At 40.6% G+C, this 14,102-nt stretch overlaps 1 protein-coding gene across 1 annotated transcript; it reads right to left on the reverse strand.

The window, feature by feature from the left end:
- Positions 1–969: 969 nt before the first annotated feature.
- Acod1 (aconitate decarboxylase 1) lies at positions 970–9,466 on the reverse strand. Its single transcript, XM_015498714.2, has 5 exons — positions 9,328–9,466; positions 6,064–6,225; positions 5,132–5,221; positions 3,548–3,753; positions 970–2,369 (listed from the first exon to the last, which is right to left on the reverse strand). Exons 1-5 carry the CDS (start codon positions 9,337–9,339, stop codon positions 1,418–1,420), a joined length of 1,422 nt encoding a protein of 473 aa, XP_015354200.1. The 5' UTR covers positions 9,340–9,466; the 3' UTR covers positions 970–1,417.
- Positions 9,467–14,102: the final 4,636 nt, after the last annotated feature.

Genomic DNA, 14,102 nt, shown 5'->3' on the forward strand with positions numbered 1-14,102 from the left:
TTTGTAAATAACACCAGAAATTTAGCACACGTTATGTATGATTGCTAATGTTGCATTATTTTAGTTCCATGTGACAATAAACTGTATGAAATAACAATGATTATTTCATATATAATGTATGATATATAATTTAATATATAATGTATGAAATAATATTATATATATTATATCATACATTATATATTACATTATATATATATATTTACTGTATGAAATAACACAATTTTTATTTCATACAGTTAATATATAATTACCTGCACATCTGACTGCTCCCCTTTTTATTCTTTCTTGCTTCTCTGACTTATTCGTGACATTTTTCTCAAAAACTTTTTGTACTAAAAGGTGGTATGTATTGTAAAGTATATTGTAAAGGTTAAAACCATGATTCTCCAGACTTTTCCAGACTGCTGGAAACAGAAGCCAAGGGCTACTTGGTTACACTCTCAGAGATACATCAAGCAGAGGCAGGATCAAACCAATTGATCCCACAAAACACCCCTTATGCTGTGGAGGGACAGGCAATACCCATTGTCAGAGAAATCTGTGGTGGCACAATAGACCATAGCCCCACCCCTGTGGCGCAAACAGCATACAGGGTCATCTTTCTCTAAAGCCTGAAGGTTTATTAAGTTCATAAATAATTACTCTGAAAAGATTACAAGCAAATCACAGGTAACTTAATATTCACCTTTTTTTTGGAATGCTTATAAAATCATTTTTTCTTGAATATTTATTGTCTTAATTAAGGCAATTTGGATAGTCCTACAAAATTTATAGCACAAGACTCCTTGCAAATATACAAGGTGGACTCTTTCCACCTTGCTGCGGAGAAGTGCACCACCATGAATTCAGAAAACCGGGCGAGGGGCGATGGGGGGATTAATTCTAAAAGACAAACAGACACACATAGAGGGAAAGCTGAGATCAGGTGGGACGTTACACCCTGATGGTGATGTAGTGACACAGAGCTAGCTTGGCATGTTTATTATATAGGTTTTAACATCAAAAGGGCTTTCTCTGAGAAAGTTTCTTGAAAGCGCACAGGTCCAAGGTCAAAGTTCTGGGAAGCCAATTATTCTGATCTTTTTTGCGCTAATAATTCTCTACCCCCAGCAGCTGGGGTCCGAATTCAGGGTCAAGACTGAGTCCAGTGGTAAGCACCGAACCTCCTTTGAACAGGGCATCACCATAGCAACGGGGCCGTCTCACCTTTGCACCAAGAAATCCCAGCGGAGGCTCTCCTGAACCCGGAAAATAAGAGACTTTAATTCAAAGCACGGGCTTCTGACACTTTGCTTTGTACCTGGGCAGACTGGCCAGCAGACCCCGGTTTATAAAGCAAATCACTGACACCCCCACCCTGTGCAAAGTTATTTAGATGCTGATGAGCCTTGGGGGACATTGTGAGGCACACTGATTACATGCTGGATAATTTGGAAGCCTCTGGAGGAGAGGGTCCTTTCAGAAGTGTGGTGAGCACAGAACAGACTTCTAGGTCTTCCAGCTTTTCTACTGTCTTTATGAGACTTTCCGCTGTGTGGCAGGACAGCGTCTTGGAGGCATTGTCTCTGAACTTTTCCTGTAGGTCCTCCTGGCTCAGTGGTTTCCTCCAGTGCCCATAGAAGGTATCTGAGCGCTCGGTGAAGGTGGCTCCGCCCTGGAGGGTGACGCTCATCTCACAGTACAGTGTGTTGAAGCTTGGCAGGTTGTCCGAAGGGTGCTCCAGCTCCACTTTCCTGAGCAACTCTCTGACCTGCGGCCTATTGATCTGCTGTATTTGGAACGAAGGGACAGTAATGCCTCCATCCAGCAGCATGGCACAGGCCACATACTGGAAGGAATGACGGGCTTCGTGCTCCGTGTCTGGGAAGGGCCTGTTTACGTAAGGGACGTCTGGAATCCTGAGCACAATCCTCTCGATGTGGTCAGCAGGAAGCAGGTCTCTATCCGAACGCACAAGGTGCTTTCTCACAGATGCGGCTGCATCTGCCACCCAGTGGGTAGCCAAGTGCGCAGGGAAATGCTTGAAGGCCACGTCCTGCTGGTCCAGCAGCCAAGCATGAGAATCCAGACTTGGAAGGACTTTGGGGGAATAGTTGGTATAGAAGGCGCCAAACCCTGTCTCCAAATCCAAGATCTGCTTGTTTCCTTGGAGACCCATCATTGCCAGAAAAGAGGCTTCTATTCCGTGTCTGGCAGCGTTGCCCATATGAAGGGGCTTGGTCTGGGTGGCAGCATTTGCCATAGGTGCCCCAGCATAAGAAACAGCAATAGCCAGGGCCTCTCGGCACTCTGTCAGGCTGAGCCCTAAAAACTTGGATGCAGCAGCAGCACTACCCAAAGTTCCCACCACGGAGGGGGGATGAAATCTGAAAAGCAAAACAGAATTGGAGGTTTGAAAACTTCATCCACCAGGTGCCGCAGCCCGGCTGGCTGGGCAAAATAATCGGGGGGTGACGAATAACTTGTGTACGTTGATACAGCAGGAGTAGGAGCCGTTTATTGCAGGACAGGAGCAGTATTTATACATTCCACACAGCTTATCTAATTAGCATAAACTAGATACATCAGTCAACCAATCAGGAATCTCTACACCTAATGGCTCGGTTTTGTTACTTCTCAAACCACTCCCTCTGACATTTTGCCAGGCACCATCCAGACTTGTTTACGAACTTTAACATTCCCCTGGCAAAATGCCAGGTGTTATTTTGACTTGTTTACAGACTCTAACACAAATCCACCTAACAACCAGGGGCAGTATTTCATAGTGTTCAAGAGCAATAATTGAGTCATACTGCCCCAGTTCAAATCTCTGCTCTTCCACTTAATAGCTGTGTGATCTTAGTAAAACTATTCAGTTTCTCGGAGATAAAAATAGTGTCTATGCATAAGGCTTGGGAGCTTTTAATGAATTCACATGTTTAGAACACTAACTTCCGGAAAGTTCTTTATAAATGGTACTATTATTTCCAGAAAGGCAGAAGTTGCTGATTGCTGAAATAACTTTAAGAATTGAGGGCCTTGTAGAAACTGAAAGTTCACTACCTGGTATTCCAATGTATTCCTCTCCTAGCAGGATGGAGCTCATGGCAAAATAAATGTTATTGAACTATATGATTAGCCAATATTTGGCCATTTTTGATCTATGGGGTGAACAGTCAAGGTTAGGATATTCTGAATGCTGTAATTAGTCTGAAGGATCCTTTGAATATCAGAGTAGATTGTGCTATGAGGATGAGATCAGGAATACTCAAAGTATCATGAATGCTACAATTAGTCACCTTGGGATGAGAGGCCCCAATTTATTTCATGGACTTGATTGTTTCATAGGCTTTTTAAATCCAAAGGAAGTTTTCACTAGCACTTCTGAAACCACACTCTTGTATATTGACATGGGGTTTGGTAAGTGACTGGAATTGCCTTATCCACCAGCATTGATGTTAACGTCTTCAGCTGAGCTAGCTTCTAAGCCAGAAAGCTCTACAGATATAACCTGGCAGGTGAAGCAGATGTGGCTGCTTGCCCATGGGGCAAATTCTCTCCATACCTCTTTGGTATGTCACTGGCTTCCTTCGAGAAATGCATTAATCGGCCTTGAACTTCAATACCAACGTTGAAAGCCAGCAGCAGGTCGAGGCCAGAAAACTTTGATCTTTGAGGCAGGGCTTCTGATAAAGCTGTGAGGACAGGAAGAACAGCCCCCGAAGGGTGGGTGGCAGGGTGCCATGTGTCATCAAAATCCATTGAGTGAATCTGCATAAATAGACAAACAAAACCCTCAAATTTTCCCTGAATTTGTCATCTTTGGGATCAGCAAAGGGTTAATTTAGCAATAACCTTGTTTGCTATAAGATTTTTTTTCAGTCTGATTCCCTGAAATTAAAACCTGAGATTTAGCTGTGATTCTTTTTTCTTCTTCTTTTTTTTTAAATACTTATTTATTTATTTTAGTTGTAGTTGAACACAACATCTTTATTTTATTGATGTGGTACTGAGGATGGAACCCAGGGCCTCACACATTTGAGCGGTCTACTGCTGAGCCACAACGCCAGCCTGTAACTGTGATTCTTAATCACATTTCTGGGCCCTGGTTCTTGTTCCTCTGCCCAGAGGAGAGCAGGACCTTGGAGAGGAGCTTGTGAACCCCAGGATCTTGCCTCTTGCTAGAGCTACTGGAAAGATTCATATTTCCTTTAAAAACAGATCTTGTCTTTTCTGTGTCCCCCACCCTTTAAACAATTGACACTAAAAGTTTACTATCATCCATTTCATATCAGGCCATATGTTATGGCCTGATATGATATCTCTTTGTTGTGAAATAATTTCAAATTTTCAGAGAAGTTGTAAGAACAGCACACTCAAACCCAAGTCATTATTTTGCTGTAGGGTTTTCTTCTTCTTCACTCCACCCATTGTTTTTTTCTCCCATATATGAAATAATAATAACCAGTAGTTGATTTTTAAATAGATTTTACATCCATTTGATGTGACTGGTGTGTTTCCTACTGTCAGTTGGGCATTTATTCCTGAACATGTCATTGGGTCTGACTGTTGTATTCTGGATTACTGTCACCATAAATCACAAATACATCTTGGAAATCCCAATATGTTCATGTCTAAATTACATCTTGTAGACTTTTCCTGACACACAGAAAATAAAAAAACCACAAAAATCATGTGTCAGATGAGAAGTGCTGATTTTTTCATTCAGAAAATATAAACACCATATGAACATTTTTTCTTTCTTAATAAATACCTGTTGAATGAATGAAAATAGCATTGCTAGATGGAAACTTTTGTTCACAATGGAAAGAATTGAGAAGAAAATATGTTGGGTTTTATAATTTTTTGCTATACATATCCAAGGTTTAGAGTTGGAATACCTTGAAGGTCTTTTTAAATCTAAATCCTTTCATTTTCTCTACTTCACAATTTTTTTGAAAAGCATACATTTATTGTAAAAATGTGAAAACTGAAATAACTGCCTAGGAGAGAAAGGGCAGGCCACTTCATCTCTCTGAACTTCAATGAGCTCATATGTAAAATAAGAAAGATAATTTCTAAGATATTTTCTGGCTCTAAAATTATGATGATAGTCTAGTATTTGAAAAGACACTGTAAACATCCTTACAGCGACACTGTTAACAAAGGCAGCATATGTGGGTGGGAGCCTGAAGTCTGGCTGACCCCAAACAGTGCTGGAGATATTGGAACTGTAGATCTGGAATAGAAGAACATAGGTCAGTGACACAGATAGAGCACAACACACCAAGTCAGCATTTCAAGAGGGACTCTTTGTGGAGACATTTTGTTCATAGTCCTTAAATGAACCCAGTGATAGAAGTTTTTAGTCATTGGAATTCTCTCTACCTTGTAGAAGAATGTGGAACCTTACCCAAAAAAGGGAGAGATGGTATTGCTCAATCCAAGATTGTGATCTGGAAGTGCTTCAGGAAAGTGAGGCTAAATTTATCGTTATTTATTCTTGGGGTAAATACTGGGGATTAACCATTCATGCCAAGTGCATCCTGTGGAGAGTGGCTGCTACATCTGTACATACATGTTCACTCTGCTCAGAGTCCTTGACCAGCCTTCCCACAGACAATCTTAAAGTCTTTGCAAGAATGAATGGTCTGTGGTAGGTGCCTTTGCTTCTATGATTTTTGGGTTAAAACGTACTTTTGGTTGTAATAATAATCTATGAGAAATTACTAGTGAATAGTTTTTCAACAGTAACATAGCAAAAGATATGAATGAATTTTTAAAATCAGATAATGAAATAGAATCACAAAACAGTATAGAACAATGATATATACATTGAGCATTATCTATAAAACTAAGTATAGGGGACTGGGACTATAGCTCAGTGGTATAGTGCTTGCCTAGCATGCATGAGGTGCAGGGTTCAGTATTGGGGAGTACTGCAAAACAACAAAACAAACAACACCACCACCAACAAAAACCAAGTATAGAATAAACAGAACACATGCACACATCTCTCAGTCTATCCCAGAGCAGGCATGCACACATATTTGATTGTAGTTTAAACTTTGAGTCTCTTACTTTACTGTATTGGCTGGCTTTGTGAAACACTTCTGTGCTGGTTCCCAGGAACCCAACACCCAGAGTATCCAGAATCATCCTCTTGCTCCTCTGAATAACTCCATCAGTCAGGTGTCCCACTTTTAAGCCGTGGATCAAGGTGGCAAAGCTTTCTGTGACAGACTTCATATAGGAAAGAGGGTTAGAACAGAGCTACACTCCACTTTGTATTTGCATACTTTTTTTCTACAAGAGACCTTAAGGGAAAGAGTTTTGCTCCACTAGAGAAAACCCAGTTGATAAAATTTAGTTCTATTTCTAAAAAAATGATGTGTACCAAGCACTTCTGCATGAGGCCCAGGGATGTGGAGATGCACAGCCAGGTTCTGTCCTAAGTGGAGATTAGTGAGCAGATGATGACAACAGAGCATGGTGGGCGATGGTGGAAGGAAGCACAGAGGGTCTGAGGGGGAGGATGGGGGGACTTCTCACCCATGAAATGAGAATGGCTGGAGGTGGACTGCATGCAGACAGCTAAGAGCTGCCATTATTAGAGGCAGGCCAGGTACCGTGCAGAGTATTTCAGACACATCATCCATTAAATACCCAAAAGTGTCTAGGTTGGTGCTTGACCCAGAAGTGTTCCAGAAAAGTGCTGCACTTAGCAGATGAGGAGACTGAGACCTACAGAGTGGAAGTCACTATTTTTCACAGCTCCTAAATTGTGGAATCTGGATATAAACCCCTGTAGGTCTAACTCCAAAATCAGGGCATTTAGCTAGTAAGCCCACATTTCCTTAGATGTTGTTTGAGGAACATGGACATTAGGACCACCTGGGATTCCTTTTCGAAAACCAACATTTCTGGTCCCCCCAGACCACCACAATTAGACTCTCTCCAGAACCAGATCCTTTGGAAGCCTAGCATGGGGATTCACTTTTCTGTCAGATCTCTATGTTTTTATTTTTTTTTTTGTCTGTGTGTGTGTGTGGAACTGGGGATCAAATTAAGGGCCTCATGTACTGCTGAGCTACACCCCCAGCCTTCTAGAAGATTCCTAAGTGCTCTAGTGCTGTTATGTTCAAAATGGTACTATGCAATTTGGCATTTAAAATATGGCTAGTCCAAACCAGGATGTGTCATAAGAATAAAATGAACACTGGATTTTGAAGACTTAGAAGAAAAAAAAGAATATAAAGTATTTCAATAATTTAAAACCATAGATTACATGCTGAATCAATGTTTGACATTAATATCAACATTTCTATATTATGATAATATAGATGCATCAATTTCTTGTTACTTTAAAAAATATGGCTACTGGAAAAGTTGACATGATACAGTGAGCTGGAGAACCACTGTCTGCTCTTTCTTGTTGGTAGGGACTACCTGGAGGCTGCTGGAGATGTGGGTGGAGGCTAAAGGAAGGGGTAGCAGTACAGGCCAGGACTTGGAGGGGGTGGTGGCAGCATGAATTTGATACACTTTCATTGCAGAGCTGCATGTAGAGTTGATGCAATGGGAAACCATAGTCCTTCTATAAGAAGGTGGAGATTTGATCAGCACTGTGTTTGGAAAGATCTCTTTGGTAATCATGTAGACAATGGATTGGAGTTGGCTAGACAAGAGCAGTTAAGAGGCTGCTGAAGTAGCCCACATTATGGGTGGGGGAATGACAGTGTCACTTGCCAAAAGAGAAGATATTAGAGGAGGAGCAGGCTCTGTGATGATGGGATCCTGCAAACTTGCTGACTCTGAAGTGCCTTGTGTTGATCCCAGTGGGAAGGAACATTCTGCTGCTACCCACAAACCAGACAATGAAAACTTGCAGTATAGGATGATTTGCATTTCATAAGCAGTAGTGAAGTACTTTGTAATTCCTTTAAATATCAATTTCTTCAATGCACAGATGATTCTTTTGTTGTCAACATGTCTTCACAAGACAGCATCTATTATGTATAGTTAAAAACCTCCAATCTTAGGAGGCATTTCATTATATGCCTGCTACTTAGTGCCACTTGGTGAATGATAAGTAGTTTCTCTTCCCTGTCTAAAGACTGCATTTAAAAAAAAAGATTTAAAAAAGAAAAAGACTGCATCATTGCACAACTTCTTTTGTCTCTGAGCATCTGATACCTCATTTACCAATGTTAGTTGCAGGCTGAGGGGTTAATAGAACAGGGGTTCTTAGTGCCCTAGCACTGAACTCAATGTGAGAGATTCCCAGACACCTTAAAGCTACCATTTGTAGATGAGGTATCTGATGTAATGATGTGATCATTAGAGCAGGGATGGGAAGCCCCTTATCATTTAGCAAGTGACACTGAGTGCCAGGCACATAATGAAATGCCTTGAACCACTGAAGGTTTTTAACTGTATGTAATAAATGTTCTCTTGAAAAGACATGTAGACAACAAAAGAATCATCTATGCATTGAAAAACTTGATATGTATTCAAAAGTCAGCCCTTTAGGGTTGGATCTGAATCTGGGTTGCTTTCTGGGGACAGGTGTATGCCTGGGGAGCAAGCAGGGGTGCCAACATGGTGTCCAGGAGGTGGGTGGAACATCAACCTACAAGAGGCCCTAAGGTGGGGCCCATGGGACCCCCTGACAAGTCCTGAACACCTGTCCCTCTCACCCACAATAAGCCAAAGAACAAAGGGCCCCTCTCTGGCCCTGGGGGGAGGGGAGCATGAGGGAAATTAACACACAGCTGCTCAGCTGTCTGAGTCTTGTCTAAAATGTCTTTCTGATTTGTTTGACTTTCTCATGATCTTCACATCCCTTTTTAGCAAAATACTGTGACTTATGTATAAATTAAGGCACATTATGCAGTCATTTAATAATTAAATTCTCAGATTCTTGTGAACTCACTGTACTAAACTCTCTAGAATGCCAAACCATACATGATGTTTTTTTGCTTCAAAATACATTATCAAGGGACTAATGGGTGGGGACTGTGACAGCAAGCAGATAATTAGAAATGCAACCTGGCTATGTCACAAAGTCTCATAGAACTAAGAGGTTAAAATTCAGTGAGTTTACAATGATCCATTTTCTTCCTAATATGATACATCACAATCATGTCTCTCATTTGTAAAATGCCGATGAGAGCTAACCCATAGTTAATTAGGGAGCTCAGAGGCTATGAGGACAGTTAAAATGCCATTTTTTAAAAGCAGAGCAGGCATCTCTTAATTTGAGAAGGCAAGCGAGGAGATTGAGAAAGGAAGGAGTAAGCTAGAAAGGGGATTTAAGCAAGCCACAAAAAAATGCCACAATACCTTGAGCATCATGCTGTTCTAGAGGAAGTTTGGTGCAGAAGTGAGCTGGAGGAGTGGTTTGTTGACTCTGTGGCTGCCTTTATATCCTTCACTCCTCTCAAGCTCTTTTGCTTTGTTCTAACTCTGGAGTTTCTATTATTTCAACACCTCTCCACTAACTGTACTTCCTCTACAGTAAATTCTGGCACTCACCCGGTAGCTGAAGGATTAAATGAAATTAGGGGGCACAGTAGCCATGACTGTATGGCTACTCACAGGCCACAGAAAAGTCAATTTATGGTAAAATTAGGATTGCCTCCTGTGCCTAGATGTCATACATTAATATGAGAAAAAAAATACTTACACTTTTAACTAGGTGTTTCACTAAAAAAAATATGTCCTATGGAAATAAGCACGGAAAGATGGAAAGATTGAAAGAAACACTCACATGTACTCTAAATAAAGTTGGACACTTGTTTGTGGCTCAGCTACCTCTCTTTGTGTGTTTCTGTTTTCCTAGTCCTCTGCCTGGCTTCTGGGACATCCTGGCTGCTTGCTCCCCTCCCTGCCATTGCCTGAGTCTACTTTGACACAGCTCGGCCTGGCCTCTTTGCTTATAATCACTCACTGTGGTCTGGCTTGCCTGGACCTGACAGTGCTCACCTGGGCATTTGCCACCTCCTTTGGGCTGCCTAGTCCTGGCCAATTTGTTTGTACATAGAGTAGGCACAAAAAAACAAGTTATCTAAAATCTGAGTCTGTTGTTCTAGATGGAGTGGAGGAATTTATCTTTGGGGAAGACTGTATTTCAGGTTTGGAGGAAATTTCCAAAAACTTTATGGTTTATCTCAGGCCTAGAGTAGAAGGGAGAGTTTGGGGACAAAGAGAAGCCTTCGTTTGCAGGAACACTTTGAATTTTTTAGGTTTCACTTCGTTTTCCCCTATAGGGATACATGCATTTGGAACTCTAAATCAAACACGGTTTGTGCTAGCTGCTTGAAACTACATATCTACATAAAAATACAAAAGGCTGTTTTTCTTGTGGACAGGCAGTGTTTCTGGGAGATGAGGGTAAGTAAGTAGTCTTTCTTCTCTTGGATAGAGTCTATGGAGAAAGAATGCTGGGACTCAGGATACAGGGCCAAGGGTAGGGTCAGTGGGAGCTCTCTTGGCTTGGTGGGGGTGTTACTAAGGCTATCAGCTAGGAGCTGTGGAGGGAAATGGCCAATAGGAAACTCAGTGTGAAAGGACAGGGGCAGAGAGATTTAGGGAGAAATGAGACCAAATGTGTAATTTGAAGTTTTTTTTTTTTTTTTCTCAACATAATTCTCTAATGTTATCTTTATTTTCTTAGGCAAGTTTTTTTTTAATTTTTATTTTTTTTAATATGCCGCACAAACTAGAGTTAGCCGTGTTGTGGGAGATGAAGGCAGAGGAGGCTGATTGTGCATGGAGTCAAAAGGGCTTGGAGAGAGAAGGTCAGGGTTTGAGTCACTGGGAGAAATGACCAACAGCAACCACTGCTTCAAACCCACCACGGCTTGGAGTAGGCTTCCCAAACATGGTCCAGATCAGAGAAACCCAGACAGGTTCAATATTGGCACAGGTGGTGCTTATGTGTATAGGGATTTCATCTCAATATTTATTTTATGTCAGTAGACTCCAAATCCAGCTTCCATGGAAGCGTAGATTCTTGTGTCTAAAGAACAAGATGGGTGTTTTGGAGCCATCGAGTAAGAATGCTCCATTGTTTAGCTTTTCTGTAACTCAGGTTTTGCCACGATTGAATTCAGAAAAAGTGTTAGCTTAATTACTTGATAGTTTAATAGTAAATAAAAAAATATTTACTGTGACTTTCATGGAACTGTGATTAATTAAAAAAACTAGGTCCCTCTGTAATTAGAATTACTTTATAACTGTCTAGGAGCTTAAATGATAAATGATATGTTGATTGTCACTCTCCAGTGAAGAACAATTGATAACATTGATGAAAGAAATTGAAGAGGACATTAAAAAAATGGAAAGATACCCTGTGTATGTGGATCAGAAGACTCAACATTGTTAAAATATCATTCAAAGTGATCCCTATCAAAATGCCAATGACATTCATCAAAGAACCAGAAACAACAATCCTCAAATTTATACAGAAAAAAAAAAATCTCCGAAAGAGCTAAAGCCATCTTGAGCAAAAAGAAAAAGAGGAGGCATTACATTTCTTGATTTAGAAATACACTACAAAGCTGTAGGAATCAAAACAGCATGGTCGTGGCATGAATACAGATACACAGACCAATGGAACAGAGCAGAGACCCGTAGAGTAAGCCCATGAATCTATAGCAAACTGATTTTCAACACAGGTGCTAAGAACATACACTGGAAAAAATAGCAGTATTTTCAGTAAATAGTGCTGGAAAAATTGGATGTCCATATGCAAAAAAATGCAACTAGACCCTTATTTCTTACCAATTACAAAGATCAAATGAAAATGGATTGAAGATTTTAAAATGAGAAATGAAACTGATAGCATAAATCATAAGGGAAATGCTAAAGAGCAGTGGAATGGGCAAGGATTTTTTTTTTTTTTGATAATACCAAAAGCATAGGAAAAATAAGCAAAAGTATACAAATGAGATCATATCAAACCAAAAAGCTTTTGCCCAGCAAAGGAAACAAGCAACAGAATGAAGAGACTACCTACAAGGTAGAAGAAAATATTTGCTTACTACACATCTGACAAGGAATTGAGATCTAGAATACAAAAGGAACTCCAAAACCAAGAGCAAAATAAACAATTAAACAATCCACTTAGAAAATAGGCAATAAAACTATATAGCCATTTCTCAGAAGATTTATAGTATGAATGTATAACAATGAATCCCACCATTATGTACAACTATAATCCACCAATAAAAATATGGGATAAAAGACATACAAATGACCAAAAGTATACGAAAAAGTGCTCAACATCATTAATCACCGGGAATATGCAAATCAAAATGAGTACAAGATGTCACCTCACCCCAATAAGAATGGCCATTTTCAAAGAGACTGAAGATAAAGAGCATTGGGAAGGATGTGAAGAAAAACGGAACCCTTTAAGCTGCTGGTAGGGATGTAAATTTATGCATTATGGAAAACAGTATGGATGTTGCTCATAGAATTAGAAGCAGAATTACCTTAAGATCCAGCAATCTCACTACCTAGTATTTATCCAAAGGAAATGAAGTCAATGTGTCAGAGAGATGTCTTCACTCCCATGTGTTGGATTGCAGCACTACTAACGATGGCCAAGAAAGGGAAACAACCTGAGTGTCCATGACCTGGTGAATGGATAAGGGAACTGTGGGGCATATACACAAGGAAAGACTACTTGGCCCTAAAAAAGAATGAAGTCCTGCCATTTGTGACAGCCTGAATGGAACTGGAGATGGGCCAGCACTGAAGGGCAAGTACTGTGGGACCTCCCTCATATGTGGAATATAAAAATAGTTGGTTTCAAAGAAATTCATAGTAGAATGGCTGCCAGAGAGGAGGGCAGAGGAGGGGAGGGGAGGGAAGAGGGAAAGATGGGGAAAGTTTGATCAACGAGTACCATGTTATGGTTAGATGGGAAGATATTCTGGTGTGCCTCTGTAGGGAGCAGGGTGGCTACAGGTAACAATAATATTCTGCACGTGGCAAAAAGCCAGAAGAAAGGATTTTGAAAGTATTTACATAAAGAAATGAGAAATGTTTGGAGAGATAGGTATGTTTATCCTGATTTAAACATTTTATACACACACACCCACACACACAGAGCAAAACATTTTACCCCATGTATGATTTTTATGTACCAGTTAAAAATAACTAAAAATTAAAAAAAATGATGGCTTCCTGTTGCTTTTTGTTTCTAGATCTAAGTAGAAACCAGAGCTATTTTTTTTAAGGGAAAATCTCTCTGGTCACTGACCTGGAGGAAGCCATGCTCTGAGCAGCCCTCTGGAGATGCCCACATGGGAAGAGAAGAAGATGAAGCCTCAGGTTGAGGGCCAGCTTGGGCACTGATCTTTGTGTAGGAAGTCATGTCTTGGGAGACTGCAGCCTGCAGTTTGACTACAACACCTCATGTGAGACCTCAGCCCAGAACTTCTCAGTGAAGCTGCTCCAAGTTTCCTGACTCTTTTGAGATAACAAAGGTTAGTTGCTTTAAATGGAGAAGTTTGGGGATAACTAATCAACACAGTGTATTAGGATTCTCCAGAGGAACAAAATCAGATGCATGTGTGTGCTTGTGCATGTGTGTGCTTGTGTGCACAACTGTACATACAGGTGAGTTGCAGTGTGAGAAAGAGGGAGAAGGAAAGAATTTTATTATAGAGAATAGGCCCTTGAGGCTGTGGAGGCTGACAAGTATCAAGATCTGCAATTGATAAGCTGGAGACCCAGAGAGATGTTGTGGTCCAAATCCAAAAGGCCCGTGTATGTGGGAAGACAATGATGTAGTTCCAGTCCAAATGCCAGTGAGCTCCACACCCAGGAAGAACTGATGTTTCAGTTTGAGTCTGAAGGCAGGAGAAATCCTTTGTGCTGAGTCAGAGGCAGTGTGCGGAAGGAATTCCCTTTTTATTTTTAGTAAAACCTTCAATTGATTGGAAAGGACCCACACATTAATGAGGGTAATCTGTTTTACACAATCAATTTAACTATCAAACTCATCCAAAATATCTCTGCAGAAACATCCAGAATGGCATTTGGACCAAATATCTGTGCCCCTCTGTGGCCTACTTGGGTTGACACATAGAATTAGCCATCATACT

This window comes from Marmota marmota, unplaced genomic scaffold (genome assembly GCF_001458135.2).
Source record: "Marmota marmota marmota unplaced genomic scaffold, marMar, whole genome shotgun sequence".
In the NCBI taxonomy this organism is placed as follows: Eukaryota; Metazoa; Chordata; class Mammalia; order Rodentia; family Sciuridae; genus Marmota; species Marmota marmota.